Below are 14,866 nucleotides of genomic sequence, written 5' to 3' on the forward strand. Positions count from 1 at the left end.
ATTTTAGTCTGTATACTAGAATTAACACTTAATAGATCAGTTAATTGTTGAAATAATCGATTCATTCAGATAAATTTTTTAAGCCCTAAAAAAACATAAAAAATTTTAACAGTGTTTTAAAGCATAAAACCGAAAAATGAAAGTGATTCTTGTGTCCATGCAGAACCAGATCTCAGCCCCTTCCTTTTACTTTATCTTAGCCTAAATGTTCCAGAAAGATGTCGGTAATTTGAAGAAGGAAAAGTGAAATCAGAGGAATCTCGTTCAGACCAAAGTAACAGATGCGTATGATGGTAGCGGATTGTGCAGCTGACTGGTTACCTATCGGCAGGATCCTCAAAGATGCGCTGCAGCCCTGACGACACGCTGCCGCTGATGTTGCTGTTGTCCTGGAAACGCCTCAGCTGCTGCTGGATCGGCGTGGGCGCAGCCAGGCAGCGGCTGATGTCTCCCAGAATCCTCGGCAGCGGGCCCAGCTTGGCTACGGTGGCCTGCAGGAAGGAATTTTCACCCTGTGGTCCCGTGTGTTGGTGTGTTTGTGAGCGGATGGATTGAATGGAGCGCCGGGTGGAGGCGGGGAAAGCAAAACATGGTGGCAGGAAGTGGAGAGGAAAAAAAAGGAGGGAAAGAAAATGAGGAGGACATAATGGAAACCAAAACAAACCGTCTAGAACTTCATGCTGCTACAGAACAGAACCAGAACACAGCAGAGCCATGCGGACAGTCAGCTCCGACAGGTGAGACGAGAAGAACGGGGGAGGAGGGTGAGGCACAGCACAGCTGGAGGGGTGGGGGTCATGCTGTGATCAGGCAGCGTTAATGAGGAGGTTAAATGAACTCTGGTGATGTCAGCGCCTCGTCACACAACACACCAACTGTTCACCAATCAGTGATCAGTAAACGTTCAGTCAGTCGACCTGAGAGGCTGCAGGGTGAGCAAACCCAGCATGGTTCTGAAACACGACCCAGCTGAGGGTCCGTTCGCACGGTCCTCATAAATCAGTTGGTCCTACAAGCTAAAACTACCAGAACCTCAGGAAAACAAATTCATCCAGGATCAAATCTGGATCTGATTTCTGCTGAAAAGCAGCTTTTTCTGCATCGATCAGGTTTTAACAATGCTATAAAAACAGATTAAATAATGAAGTGATCTAATAACATATTTTATTATTTGTTTAAAGGGGAGAAATTTTCATCTAATTCCATATTATTTGTTTAAAGGGGAGAATGTTCAAAGAGAAAATCCTTTAAAGCTGCACTATAACTTTAAGCCACTGGGGGGCGCTAAAGCTGGACGTTTCAGGAAGACCAAAGCAGTGTCTGATCAGGTGAGGGTCAGATCCACTGATCTCTATTTCTTCACCAGATGCTGATGGCGTGAAAAAAGCCGCCATCTTGGTACTCCCCACTCTCACGGAGAAACACCATAAAATTGCCTAAATGTGGGCATTTGGCTGCAAAAACAAGCAGTTTTTTTGGCTTTGGGGAGAAGTCTCAAAAGGTAATTATACAGTCAGTGAATGAACTAACCAAGAAAATCTACATATACTCCAATGTGTCCTATAGTATAGTATGAAACACCATTTGGCTATATTTCTGTTTCTTTTTCGAAATGCATATAAATGTATATTTGAATGTGAATTCCTACCTGTGTAAGTTTTATTATTAAAGGTATTTAATCACTGGATAGTGAATGTGAGTTTATGTGTGCATGTCATGTCATGTGATTCTGCTAGTGTAGAAACTGAAGCTGTGTGGAATTATTAAATTAGTTCATTAATTTAGTTCTACTGTTAATCTATGTCAGATTTAAAGGCTAATGCACAGACAGTATAAAACTATTCATGCATGTTCAACTTGCAATGAGAAAAATGAATTCAGTCTTTATGTAAAGTCTTGTAATCATATGTAATATGTAATGACCATAACTAAGAAATCAATCCATGTATTCACATATACATCATCAATTTAGTATTTTTCGCTCATCTGTATTATGAAGCTCAATTAACACATTAATTTTGTTGTGATGGATTGTATATGTGATATTACATGATTTATCAACTTCATTGACTTAATAATGATGCAATGTGATGCGAATATTTTTTTTGTTATAAGTTAAAGTTATCTACTGATGCTATGAAACAGCCAGTGTGTTTCAAAGTGATGAATCGATCTTTATTTTAAAAGTCTTAAGTCCCCCTGAAAAGGATAAAATCATCGTCGTTCGATGCTGTAGTTTTGTTTACATTGGGATCGATTTAACTAGGGAGTACCAATATGACGCCGGTGGTTTCCCTCGACCCTGTACTACCAACGGGCGATCAGTCAATAAATAGAGCGGTCAGATCTGCTTTGCCAGCTAACAGCAGCAACTGTTAGCTTAGTTAGCTGTGGTGTTTAGGGGGAACTCAGCCTGCAGTAAAGCGTAGCTCTAGGTCACATGACCCAGACTGGATCCGACCTTCTCTAGTTACTCAGGGAAAACATCGATATGCACCGAGTGCTGCATACTGACCTGAAAACTCAATTAATTCATCTCAAATTAATCTAATCCTTGGATCAAACATTTAACTTTCATGGTTTGTTCTTTATATTAGAACACTGGGAGGTTAAGTATTAACTGGACCAACTGGATCAGACGCCTTCTTCTGCTGCAACATCATTAATCTCATTTTTTTATTAAATAAGTGCATCTTTTCTTGAATTGAGCAGGTAAGTAAGACACTTTGCCAATGGAATAAGACAATACATTTAAAGTAAGAACAATCGCAGTCTGTTATTGCAAGTGCACATTATCTAATTATCATATATTTAGGGTAAAAATGCTTGTTCCATTGGCAGATCACCCTATTTCCCTACCAAAATTAAGGGTAAATGCATTTAACTAAAGACATGCTCACTTATTTTCAGTACATTTTTGCAGTGCAAGGATCCTTTAGGGTACTGAGGTCCATGTGTTGACAGTAAAGGGCTGGTTATCCTCCCTCAGCAGTGTGTGGCAGTTAGCCTGTCGCAGGTATGACACATTTTTCATTTCTACCCAATACTGAAGCTGCGTCTGCGCTGTTATTCCACGCCGCAACGCCAGAGGGACAATCAGGACCAGCTAGCTAGGACTGTGGGTGTCTGTCGGTTTGACGAGGTTGTTCTCGGTCTACAACCCCTCATCCCACGCCTGATGACACACAGTTCACTCGTGACTGTTTCCCATAGACCGGCCGTGGCGCTGCGTGTTTTGGCTTCAGATCCAAACCAAAAGACCGTCGCTCAGAGCTACAAACTAGCATCCTGTACGCCGTCTGGGATAGTGTCTGAGGTGTGCAGGCGTTGTGGACGGCGCTATAGCCTGAGTTTCTGCCATTAGGCCCCAAACAGGAAATATGCATGGTGTAGAAAGGATGTAGAATAGACCAATCAGAGGTCTCCTTTCTCTCCTCCATGCGACGCTATCTGCGGCTCTGTCTGTGGTCATGTCTGCATTAACTGCGACACACGCAGACGATCTGGTTTCTGAGCATAAACCATCCAACCGTTACCCTGACCTGAACCGTTAGCCAAAACAAAGGAGCAGCACCCTGTCCTCAGTTTGATGGTGAAATCAGACCACTGGTCCTCACTCTGATACCAAAGCAGGAACAAACACTCACCTTGTCGAGCTGGGAGACCACCTCCCACAGCAGAGCGTGCAGCACCGACAGCTCGCGGCCCAGGTCAATGTACCCCTCGAAGCCCGGCGTGTTGGACAGGGTCTCCGGGTTGGAGATCTCCGACAGGAAACGCATCATCCCGGCCCACTCGTGCTCCAGGAAGTCGTTCATGAAGGCCATGTACTCCTCCTTGTTGCCGAACCTGCTGGGGAGAACAGCCTCAGTCTCGGGGCGAAGCCGGCAGACGGCGCCGCCTGGAGGAAAGCCGGAGCGCAGGGACTCACTTGGTGAAGTTGGCGAGGTTTTGGATGACCTTGGCGATGAGGGTGAGGGTTCTGGACGTCCTGTCGTCCGGGTACTCCTGCATCAGGCTGAAGAGCGACGGCGACATGATGGCGGGGCAGAGGAAGCGCAGGAAGAGGGAGGCGCTGATCAGGCGCTTGCTGATGTCCTGCGGATGTCCGCAGGCGACGCACTGCTGCTTCCAGGAGGCGAACACCTCCTTCAGCTCCCGAGGAAACACGCTGCACAGACCAAACCCACACAATTTAACTCCACCTACCACCAGCTTTAAAGGTTCTGATCGTCCAAAAGAACCAAGAGAAAAAAAAAACCAGCTTCAAGCAGATCAACACGCTAAGCTAATCTGGTCTTTGTTGGTCTGATCGGACCTTACAGGGTTCCAGAACCTTCCGGACCAGCCGGGCCTTACCAGTAGGAGTTGATGATCTTGCAGAAGGCGAGCTCGCAGCACATCTTCAGGTTGCTCTGATGTTCCGTCAGGTCGCTGCCGGAGCAGCGGCTCGGGTCCACCTCACAGTTCTCGTCCGACTCGTACAGAGCCTTGATGAACTCGCCTGCAGACACGGCAGAACCCCGAGGCTCAGAACGGTTCTACAGGCAGCCACAGATGTTTCTGTTGGACCAAACATCTGCTCCCCTCCTCCTGAGCTGAGAGGCGTTCGCTGTCAGCAGAGGAGCTGGGAGTTTTCAGCTCTGGCCTTCATTAAGCTTTAACGAGGCGGCATAAATCAGTGGAGGAATGAATATTTAATAATCCAGCAGGAAATAACAGCGCAGCTGAAAGCTGCTGCAGCATCAGAGCAGCTCTGATCCACTGATGCTGCTAAAAATAGCTGCTTTCAGTGACTGAAAGTCACAGCAGGAGGGTCTATTTTCAGCTTCTGTTTCTCCTCAGATGTTAAGAGGGAGCAGCTGGAGGAGGAGGAGGAAGGAGCTTCATCATTCAGATGATTTAGAGATAAAAAGCCCAGAAGAGGCAGGAACGTCTGACAGCCGCAGACTGGAGGAATAACAGTGGAGGAACGGCCTGTTAGGTTCTCCTACATGTTGCTGCTCCTCTTCCAGCTGCTCCTCCTCCAGCTCCTTAAACACTCACCCAGGGCGTCATGGAGATACTTCTGGCCCACCAGCTTCAGATACTCCTCGATGGCCTTGGTGGCCAGCGTGTTCTCCCTGAAGATCAGGACGTCATGGTCGGCGCAGCGATCCACCTCTGACATCACCAGGTCAGTCAGGAAGTCCTGAACAGAAGGTGGAGACAATTAGGCTGTCAGAACATCGGACCAGCAGAACCTAACGGGCTTTCCTTTAGTGCATCCAGCAGCCGTGCCGTAAATGTGATGTGATGTGAGTGAGGCGCTGGTTCTGACCTTGGCCCGGCCCGTGCTCTGCAGGATGTGGACCAGCGCGCAGGCCATCTCCTCCTTGTTCTTGACGCTGATGACGGGCTCCAGCACGGAACACAGCATGGTGTAGTTGTTGGTGACGAACTCGGCGAACTCCTTGTACTGCTCCATGGGCAGGATGGAGATGGTCTGGAAGCGGGACTTGATCCGGATGGAGGGCCCGCCCCCTTTGGACTTGCTGGCCGTTGGCGTGCTCACCGGGTACCACTTCTCCACGAACTGCCGTCCCGTCATGCTGGGCACCGGGATGTTGACCAGGCCGACGTAGTTGTTCTTGTCCTTCTTCTTCTTCTTGTCCACGTCGCGGTAGATGTGCACGGTGACGCTGCGCACCACGGGCAGGCCGCAGAAGTCGAAGTACTCGCCCCAGAACAGGCTGTCCTGCCGGGTCTTGCTGGTGGTGCGGGCGTACAGGACGTCGTCCAGACACAGCTCACAGAAGTACCTCTTCTTGGGCGGCAGGTCTTTGGCCTCGATGATCCACAGGCGCAGCAGGTTCTCCGCCCGCCGACAGTTGTCCTGGAAACGCAGACACACTCATCATGCATCAAACCCATTAAGATGGGTTTAAAGAACCAGAACCACACGCCAGGTCCGGTTTGGGCCTGACCTTGTTGGGCTGGATGGTTCTCCTCAGGTTCTCCATCCACTTGTCCCTCTCTGAGGCGGAGGTGCAGCTGAAACACTTGCTGCCGCCGGAGTAGGTCACCTGCCAGAGAAGAAGAACCACAGCGGATCAGAGGTGGAATGGATCATCTATGGTTCCTGTCCAGAACCCGGGTGAGTGTCTTACCTCGAAGCAGAACTCCTGGCCCAGGATGCTGCTGTGCAGCGGCTTGATGAACACGTCCTCCTCCATGCTCAGGTCCAGAGCCTCCACAGCGCTGCCCGGACACAGCAGAGACTCATGGGAGCTGGACTCCTTCAGCTTAGGGAGCCCGCGGGACCTGCAACAGAGAACCGGGTCAGAGGCGGCCGCACAGAACCGCAGCTGGAAGCTAGGAGGCGCTGCTGAGTAGCAGAACCAAAGAGCTGCAGGGTTACCATGGTAACCAGTAATTCAACCATAGACCTGCATAAGGAGGAGTCAGCTGAGTTCTGGTAACAGAAGCAGGTCCGTTCCTGGTTCCGCTCCCCGTGATGGACCTTCCTGTTGTCTAATCTCTGTTACATAAACCCAGATTACTGATGGTCTGACTGACCAATCGGATCGCACGGATTATAATCTGCAACATGACATTCTCAGAACACGACCCGATCAGCCTCCACAACCTGCTGGTTCCTAAAGATGAAGCTGAAAGGTTTCAGAACCAGAGAAACCAGCTGGGATCAGAACCGGTACCAGAGGCCAGCCCAGTGAAACCAGAAACCTCCCATCGTGCTGATCCGGCTCCACCGGGTTCGTTCTGCTCCTGTTCTGGTTCAGACCGCCACCCAGTAAACCCAAACGGACCTTCAGAACCCAGCCTCCCCAGTTAAAACCCAGCCAAGCAGTTAAAGCGATTCCAGAACCGCCCTACCTTACGGCTTCCTCCTGGTCTCAGTAGAGTGTGAGCAGAGGAGACCCGACCCGTCCAGTCCAGGGGAGGGGGCGGGGCATCCCGCTGGCTGACATCCAGTCTGAGGATCAGAACCGCGGCCTTCCTGCCTGCATCAACATCCTCTCAGACCATCAGACCATCAGAACACTGGTTCTGATGGAACTGGGACAGAACCAGAACCGGCAGGAACAGAGTTTAGTGGGAGAGGATCAGCCCCTAGAATCTCCGATACGGATCCCTCAGGGTTTAGATCGGTTCCAGAAAGAGGAATCGGGCCCAGATGCTGGCCTGGTAGAACTCTCATGTTTAGGACAAGTTTTGCAGCGTTTTTTTCTGGCTGGTTGGACTTTCAAACATTTCGGGTAAAGTTCTGATACAGATGTAGAACCCAAACGGAACCTTGGTCCTGGCAGCTCCACTCACTGGGAGAGGAGTGCGAGTGGTAAGCAGAGAGCAGCACTTCCAGTAAAGCCGGGCCCGCCCAGCGCTGGGAAGGAGGAAGACAAACTGACGCCTGAGTGGGTCGCTGCAGCGGGGTTTATTATAGAGCAGCTAGAACAGAACCAGAACCAGGAATCAGAGCAATTAAGGTCCGATCAGCTTAAAATGAAACAACGATCAGAACATGAAGCAGAGAGGCTTAGATCTCTGAAACGGGTCTGGGTTCTGGTACCAGCTGATCCCACTGAGATGTTCTGTTTAACATTTTAGCTGTGGAGGAAGAAGGAATCACTGAGGAGACATCCAGAGACAGGAAACACCCCTGCAGCAAGCACAGCTTCACAATAAAAGCCTCCTTATAACCAATAGAATAAAATCCTCCTTGAACCTGAAAGAACTTCAGAATAAAAGCCTCTCTGCAGCTGATAGAACTTCAAAATAAAAGCCTCCTTATAACTCAGACGGACCAATAGAATAAAATCCTCCTTGAACCTGAAAGAACTTCAGAATTAAAGCCTCTCTGCAGCTGATAGAACTTCAAAATAAAAGCCTCCTTATAACTCAGACAGACCAATAGAATAAAATCCTCCTTGAACCTGAAAGAACTTCAGAATTAAAGCCTCTCTGCAGCTGATAGAACTTCAAAATAAAAGCCTCCTTATAACTCAGACGGACCAATAGAATAAAATCCTCCTTGAACCTGAAAGAACTTCAGAATTAAAGCCTCTCTGCAGCTGATAGAACTTCAAAATAAAAGCCTCCTTATAACTCAGACAGACCAATAGAATAAAATCCTCCTTGAACCTGAAAGAACTTCAGAATTAAAGCCTCTCTGCGGCTGATGGAACTTCAAAATAAAAGCCTCCTTATAACTCAGACAGACCAATAGAATAAAATCCTCCTTGAACCTGAAAGAACTTCAGAATTAAAGCCTCTCTGCAGCTGATGGAACTTCAAAATAAAAGCCTCCTTATAACTCAGACAGACCAATAGAATAAAATCCTCCTTGAACCTGAAAGAACTTCAGAATTAAAGCCTCTCTGCAGCTGATGGAACTTCAAAATAAAAGCCTCCTTATAACTCAGACGGACCAATAGAATAAAATCCTCCTTGAACCTGAAAGAACTTCAGAATAAAAGCCTCTCTGCAGCTGATAGAACTTCAAAATAAAAGCCTCCTTATAACTCAGACTGACCAATAGAATAAAATCCTCCTTGAACCTGAAAGAACTTCAGAATTAAAGCCTCTCTGCAGCTGATAGAACTTCAAAATAAAAGCCTCCTTATAACTCAGACGGACCAATAGAATAAAATCCTCCTTGAACCTGAAAGAACTTCAGAATTAAAGCCTCTCTGCAGCTGATGGAACTTCAAAATAAAAGCCTCCTTATAACTCAGACGGACCAATAGAATAAAATCCTCCTTGAACCTGAAAGAACTTCAGAATTAAAGCCTCTCTGCAGCTGATAGAACTTCAAAATAAAAGCCTCCTTATAACTCAGACAGACCAATAGAATAAAATCCTCCTTGAACCTGAAAGAACTTCAGAATTAAAGCCTCTCTGCAGCTGATGGAACTTCAAAATAAAAGCCTCCTTATAACTCAGACAGACCAATAGAATAAAATCCTCCTTGAACCTGAAAGAACTTCAGAATTAAAGCCTCTCTGCAGCTGATGGAACTTCAAAATAAAAGCCTCCTTATAACTCAGACGGACCAATAGAATAAAATCCTCCTTGAACCTGAAAGAACTTCAGAATAAAAGCCTCTCTGCAGCTGATAGAACTTCAAAATAAAAGCCTCCTTATAACTCAGACTGACCAATAGAATAAAATCCTCCTTGAACCTGAAAGAACTTCAGAATTAAAGCCTCTCTGCAGCTGATAGAACTTCAAAATAAAAGCCTCCTTATAACTCAGACGGACCAATAGAATAAAATCCTCCTTGAACCTGAAAGAACTTCAGAATTAAAGCCTCTCTGCAGCTGATGGAACTTCAAAATAAAAGCCTCCTTATAACTCAGACGGACCAATAGAATAAAATCCTCCTTGAACCTGAAAGAACTTCAGAATTAAAGCCTCTCTGCAGCTGATAGAACTTCAAAATAAAGGCCTCCTTATAACTCAGACAGACCAATAGAATAAAATCCTCATTGAACCTGAAAGAACTTCAGAATTAAAGCCTCTCTGCAGCTGATAGAACTTCAAAATAAAAGCCTCCTTATAACTCAGACGGACCAATAGAATAAAATCCTCCTTGAACCTGAAAGAACTTCAGAATTAAAGCCTCTCTGCAGCTGATAGAACTTCAAAATAAAAGCCTCCTTATAACTCAGACAGACCAATAGAATAAAATCCTCCTTGAACCTGAAAGAACTTCAGAATTAAAGCCTCTCTGCAGCTGATGGAACTTCAAAATAAAAGCCTCCTTATAACTCAGACAGACCAATAGAATAAAATCCTCCTTGAACCTGAAAGAACTTCAGAATTAAAGCCTCTCTGCAGCTGATGGAACTTCAAAATAAAAGCCTCCTTATAACTCAGACAGACCAATAGAATAAAATCCTCCTTGAACCTGAAAGAACTTCAGAATTAAAGCCTCTCTGCAGCTGATGGAACTTCAAAATAAAAGCCTCCTTATAACTCAGACGGACCAATAGAATAAAATCCTCCTTGAACCTGAAAGAACTTCAGAATAAAAGCCTCTCTGCAGCTGATAGAACTTCAAAATAAAAGCCTCCTTATAACTCAGACTGACCAATAGAATAAAATCCTCCTTGAACCTGAAAGAACTTCAGAATTAAAGCCTCTCTGCAGCTGATAGAACTTCAAAATAAAAGCCTCCTTATAACTCAGACGGACCAATAGAATAAAATCCTCCTTGAACCTGAAAGAACTTCAGAATTAAAGCCTCTCTGCAGCTGATAGAACCTCAAAATAAAAGCCTACTAACTGCTAATGGAGCTTTTAAATAAAAGCCTCCTTATAACTAAAAGCTTTCATTAACACCATATTACTTCAAAATAAAAGCCTCCATGTGATCGGAGGAGCTTCAAAATAAATCATTCCAGAACCCGAAAGAACATTAAAAAATAAAAGCCTACTGTAATTAAGGAAGAATGTGATTATAATAGCTTGAATGAAACAAAAAAAAGACCTTCCTGCAGCTGAGGTGGACCTTTACAATAAAAGCCTGACTGAAGCGGTCACATCTCACGCTGATGTTTAAGCAGTGATCAAAGCAGCATAGAACTCCTGTTTCCATGAGGAAGCTGCAGTAGTACCTGTCTGCATCAGCAGGCCGGAGCGACGGCAGTCTGAAGCTGGTGTTCCGGTCCAGTTTGGTCTGACTCTTCGTCCTCTTGATGGAGCTTTTGAGATGTTTGCTGAAGAAGCCCTGGAAGAAAAGCAGAGCGGGTATCAGAGGAGACGGCAGGTCATCTACACACCAGAGCTGACTCTGTTTGTCCACCAGATGGCGACAGATCACGGGTCAGAACATTTGAGGGGAGTCAATCTGACAAATAGTAACGATAAATGAGTCCAGATCAAAACAAGCGGAACCAGAACCAACTTCTGAGATCCAACCTGTTCCTTTAGGATGATCTGCTACTGGCGTTATCTGACCTTCCACTCAGTTCTCCTTAAATTGCTCGGACACAGCAACTAGTGATTATCCAACTTCCTCAGCAGTAACAGATACTTTTTTCTTCCACTCAACTTTCCTTTACAACTCAAACACCACACCCTGAGAAAAATACAGCTGCTTCAGAAGTAACATTTCACACTTTAATTCCAGCCCAGCGTTATGTGAGAATCCATCTTTTCCAGCGACAATCTGTACTTTTTCCTTTCACTCAGCCTGCGATTAAAATGTTGCTTTTTTCTTCCACTTAATTTTCCTTTAAAATGCTTAAACACTGGACTCTATGAACATCTACCTTCTTTAGCAGTGAAAGTTTTTTCCTTCCATTAAACTATAAAACATCTGCCTTCCTTTCCATCAACTTTCTGTTTAAATGTTTGTTTTTCCTTCCTTTAAAGCAGCAGAATCACCTGAAGCTCCAGCCTCTTCAGGAAACACTGCTAATGTTTTCTTCCTAACATGTAACAAAGCAAAGCGATGCTCCTTCAAACGAGGCCGTAATTGAGCTGAAATGATGAAACTCTGCTTGATGCAGACTGATTGACAGAGACGGAGCAGCATCACTTTGGCTCGCTGATAAAAAGCGGGACTTCCTCACAGATCTGATTTAAACAGATGGTTCTTTTTATTCAAAGGTAAATTATTATTATTAAAACAAATTTTATTTATATGGAGAATTTAAGATCAACTTGGAATGTAACTGATATTGATAGAGAAGCATGGGAAGACATCTTGACTCTGCCTTCCTGAATTATAAATGCGATGTAATATTTTACATAATGTATACATATCTCCACATATAAATAGTAAGTAGCAAATGTGAAGTGATTGGAGGGACTAGAGATCACCGTTTACACTAGGGGTGTAAATAATAATCGTTTTGTATCGATGCATCGCTCCAACAGCCGACGATCCGATGCATCGACACGTCCGCAAGAGAATCGATTCATGTTTTTTTTCCTCCGGTCTATTTTTATCCATTTCCTCCTGGGCGTAATTCTCCCTCCCGTGCTGCGGTGGCGCTAAACCTATTTTGCCCTCCCACCTCGCTTCCTGGTTATACTTTTACAGCAGTTTGTTGCAGTGAGCTTGATGCAGACATTTTTGATTTATGCTAAATATTGAAGCATGGTCTATGCTACACGCTGTGGGTCTAGATACGGCCGAGGCGGTGAGGAAGTGGGGGCGAGTTTAGTCTGACGACGGAGGGACATGAGGGCCAAAAAGAGAGTTCAAGTGGAAAAAGGGTCCCAGCGTTCTTGCGCACCTCGCTCTTCTAGCGGGTCAAACTTCACAAGTTGTTTTCTGCAATTTCGGTCATAAAAACAAAACAAGCCGGCCTCCTGTTTCGGCACCGTTTGCGCATAGTTACAATTTGGGAGAGGAGCAGCGGAGCGTCTGTGGAAGGGGGCGGGACGTCTGGAGCCGAGGCATTGAATTGCACTCATTGCACTGATTTTTTGCAGTATTTTTTGATGCAACTTTTCTAATTCTGTTACCGTATTTTCACGACCATAAGGCGCACCGTACTAAAAGGCGCAGTCTCAGTTATGTGTCCCATTTCTGTATTTAACACACACATAAGGCGCACCGGACTATAGGGCGCGTTTTTTATATACAGGTACATGTTTTATACTACGTTTAAATACCTCTACTGTGTATTTAAAAATAGAGCGGGAGCAAAACTGAGTATGACTGTGCTTTATTCATGTATTTATTACAAACTATTAATCAAACCTGGGAGCTGGCCGTGAGACAAACACATCGCAGATGACACAGCGCTGTGGTCACTCCTAAATTAACTTAAAATCCTGAAACCTGCCGACGGAATATGTTCGCTTTTATTGCCGGTATCCAGGTGCCTGCAGCTAAAATTATTTAGATGAAAAACACCTGCCAGCCGCCGCGGTGAACCTGGAGGCTGCCCAGCCTACAGGCTGCTGATGAAGGGATTTCTGCTGTCGGTGCACCGCTGGTATGTGGGGGTCTGAGCGCCTCCGACAGAAATAGATAATCTGGATGAACTGACTGTAATTATGAAGTTTTCAGGTGGACTTTCTCACTTAAAAACATATTAAAACTACTTTATTCCCACTGATCACAGCAAATATAGCTGCAAGATTTAGATTATTTAGATGAAAAACACCTGCCAGCTGCCGCGGTGAAGAGGAGGAGACCCGCCCAGAGGCTGCTGTTGAATTAAGTTTCCAGGTAGAAAAATAGAGCGGGAGCAAAACTGAGTATGATTGTGCTTTATTAATGTATTTATTACAGAGTAGTAATCAAACCCATCAAAGTCATCATCCTCTGTTTCTTAATTAAACAGCTGCGCTAAATCAGACATGCCAGTTTCCCCTTCGCTGTCAGAGTCACTTTCCGTGCCGTGCGGCTCCTCAGAAATGATGCCGGCTTTTGCGAAAGCTCGAACAACAGAGCCAGCAGACACGTTAGTCCAAGCATCTACAATCCATCCGCAAACTGTGGCGTAACTTGCCCGGCGCTGCCTTCCACTTATCCTGAAACTGTGGTCTCCGTCTGTCATCCATCGCTCCCACGCCGCTCGCAGCCTTACTTTGAACGGCCGCTTTCACACCGATGTCGAGCGGTGGAAGTTCATTTGTCAGACCCCCCGGGATAACAGCGAGCACAGCGTTCATTTGATTCACCATGTTTTTCTCATCAGCTGTGAGATGGGCACGCATGGAGTCACAGATTAACTGCGATGGTGATGCGTGGAACAAAACACCTGCTCTCCTCACATACACCTCCCTCAGCCACGCTTTCATCATCTCCTCATCCATCCAGCCTTTTTCTTTGCGTTAATATCATATGTCATCAGAGCGATGCGTCTGTCTCGCTGTCAGCTCCCAGATCAGCTTCTCTGATTGGTTGATGCGGCGCGTCCAGCAGCAGACCTTTTGCTGCACCTATACACGCGTCAACCATTGACTTTGCATGTAAACTGGCTGCTTCTGCTGCGCCTGCTGGGTCCGGTTCACACCGATGTCGAGCGGTTGAACAGCGAGCACAGGGTTAATTTGTTTCCCCATGTTTTTCACATCAGCTGTGAGATGGGCACGCATGGAGTCACATATTAACAGCGATGGTGATGAGTGGAAAAAAAACACCTGGTCTCCTTACATTCAGCCACTCTTTCATCATCTCCTCAATGAGGTGGTCTCAAAAGTCGCAGTTACAACACACATAGGGCGCACCGCACCAAAGGGCGCACCGCACATTTTGAGGGAAAAAAAAGACGTTTAAGTGCGCCTTATAGTCGTGAAAATACGGTATTTGCTGTTGTTTCTTAAAGAAAAATGCATAAAGATATTACAGCTTTTATTGATTTATTTCAAATTTGAAACATCCTCTAGCCTGTAATGTAAAAAAAAAAAAGAGGAACCAATTAATCGAATCGTAGTGTATTCTTGAGTATCGAAAATAATAGAATCGCTGGGTCAGGAAATCGATACTGAATCGAATCGCCATGATGGATGTGATTCACACCCCTAGTTTATAGGGATGGAACGGTTTATGAAAACCGTCCGAACCGTTCCGTTCGACTGTCTCGGTTCGATGTGCTGCTCCTTTTTCTCATAGGCAAAGCGATTACACTCTAGAGCAGAAGGTGGCGGTACTGCGACCAAAGCCAATCACCAGTAGTAAACAAGAAGAAGAAGAAGAATCGAAGCAGTGTAGCCGGGTGTAGCAGAAATAAATCAGTTGTGGAGAATTGTGTGGGTATGGCGAGTGGGAAAGAACAGGAGTTGGAAGACGCGCCAGCAGCACTTTATAGGTCTGCTGTATGGGACCACTTTGCATTTAGAGTGACCTACGATGACGGCGGAAAGAAAGTTGTGGATAAAAACAGTGTGCAAGCATTGT

At 45.6% G+C, this 14,866-nt stretch overlaps 1 protein-coding gene across 9 annotated transcripts in view; it reads right to left on the reverse strand.

Moving 5' to 3' along the window:
• The window catches only part of rasal2 (RAS protein activator like 2), a 69,029-nt gene that overhangs the window by 8,122 nt on the left and 46,041 nt on the right, over positions 1–14,866 (reverse strand). For 6 of the 9 annotated variants that reach the window (XM_038269998.1, XM_038269994.1, XM_038269993.1 and 3 more), the window contains 9 exons: positions 10,620–10,732; positions 6,150–6,303; positions 5,967–6,065; positions 5,321–5,875; positions 5,047–5,191; positions 4,360–4,504; positions 3,932–4,171; positions 3,648–3,852; positions 322–512 (listed from right to left, as the gene is read on the reverse strand). In XM_038269998.1, coding sequence (XP_038125926.1) covers positions 322–512; positions 3,648–3,852; positions 3,932–4,171; positions 4,360–4,504; positions 5,047–5,191; positions 5,321–5,875; positions 5,967–6,065; positions 6,150–6,303; positions 10,620–10,732 — 1,847 coding nt within the window. The remainder of the gene's footprint in view (positions 1–321; positions 513–3,647; positions 3,853–3,931; positions 4,172–4,359; positions 4,505–5,046; positions 5,192–5,320; positions 5,876–5,966; positions 6,066–6,149; positions 6,304–10,619; positions 10,733–14,866) is intronic. The other 3 variants (XM_038269996.1, XM_038269997.1, XM_038269995.1) reach the window with 3 other exon arrangements.

The sequence above is a fragment of the Cyprinodon tularosa genome, unplaced genomic scaffold (assembly GCF_016077235.1).
Source record: "Cyprinodon tularosa strain WSP-4 unplaced genomic scaffold, ASM1607723v1 ctg749, whole genome shotgun sequence".
In the NCBI taxonomy this organism is placed as follows: domain Eukaryota; kingdom Metazoa; phylum Chordata; class Actinopteri; order Cyprinodontiformes; family Cyprinodontidae; genus Cyprinodon; species Cyprinodon tularosa.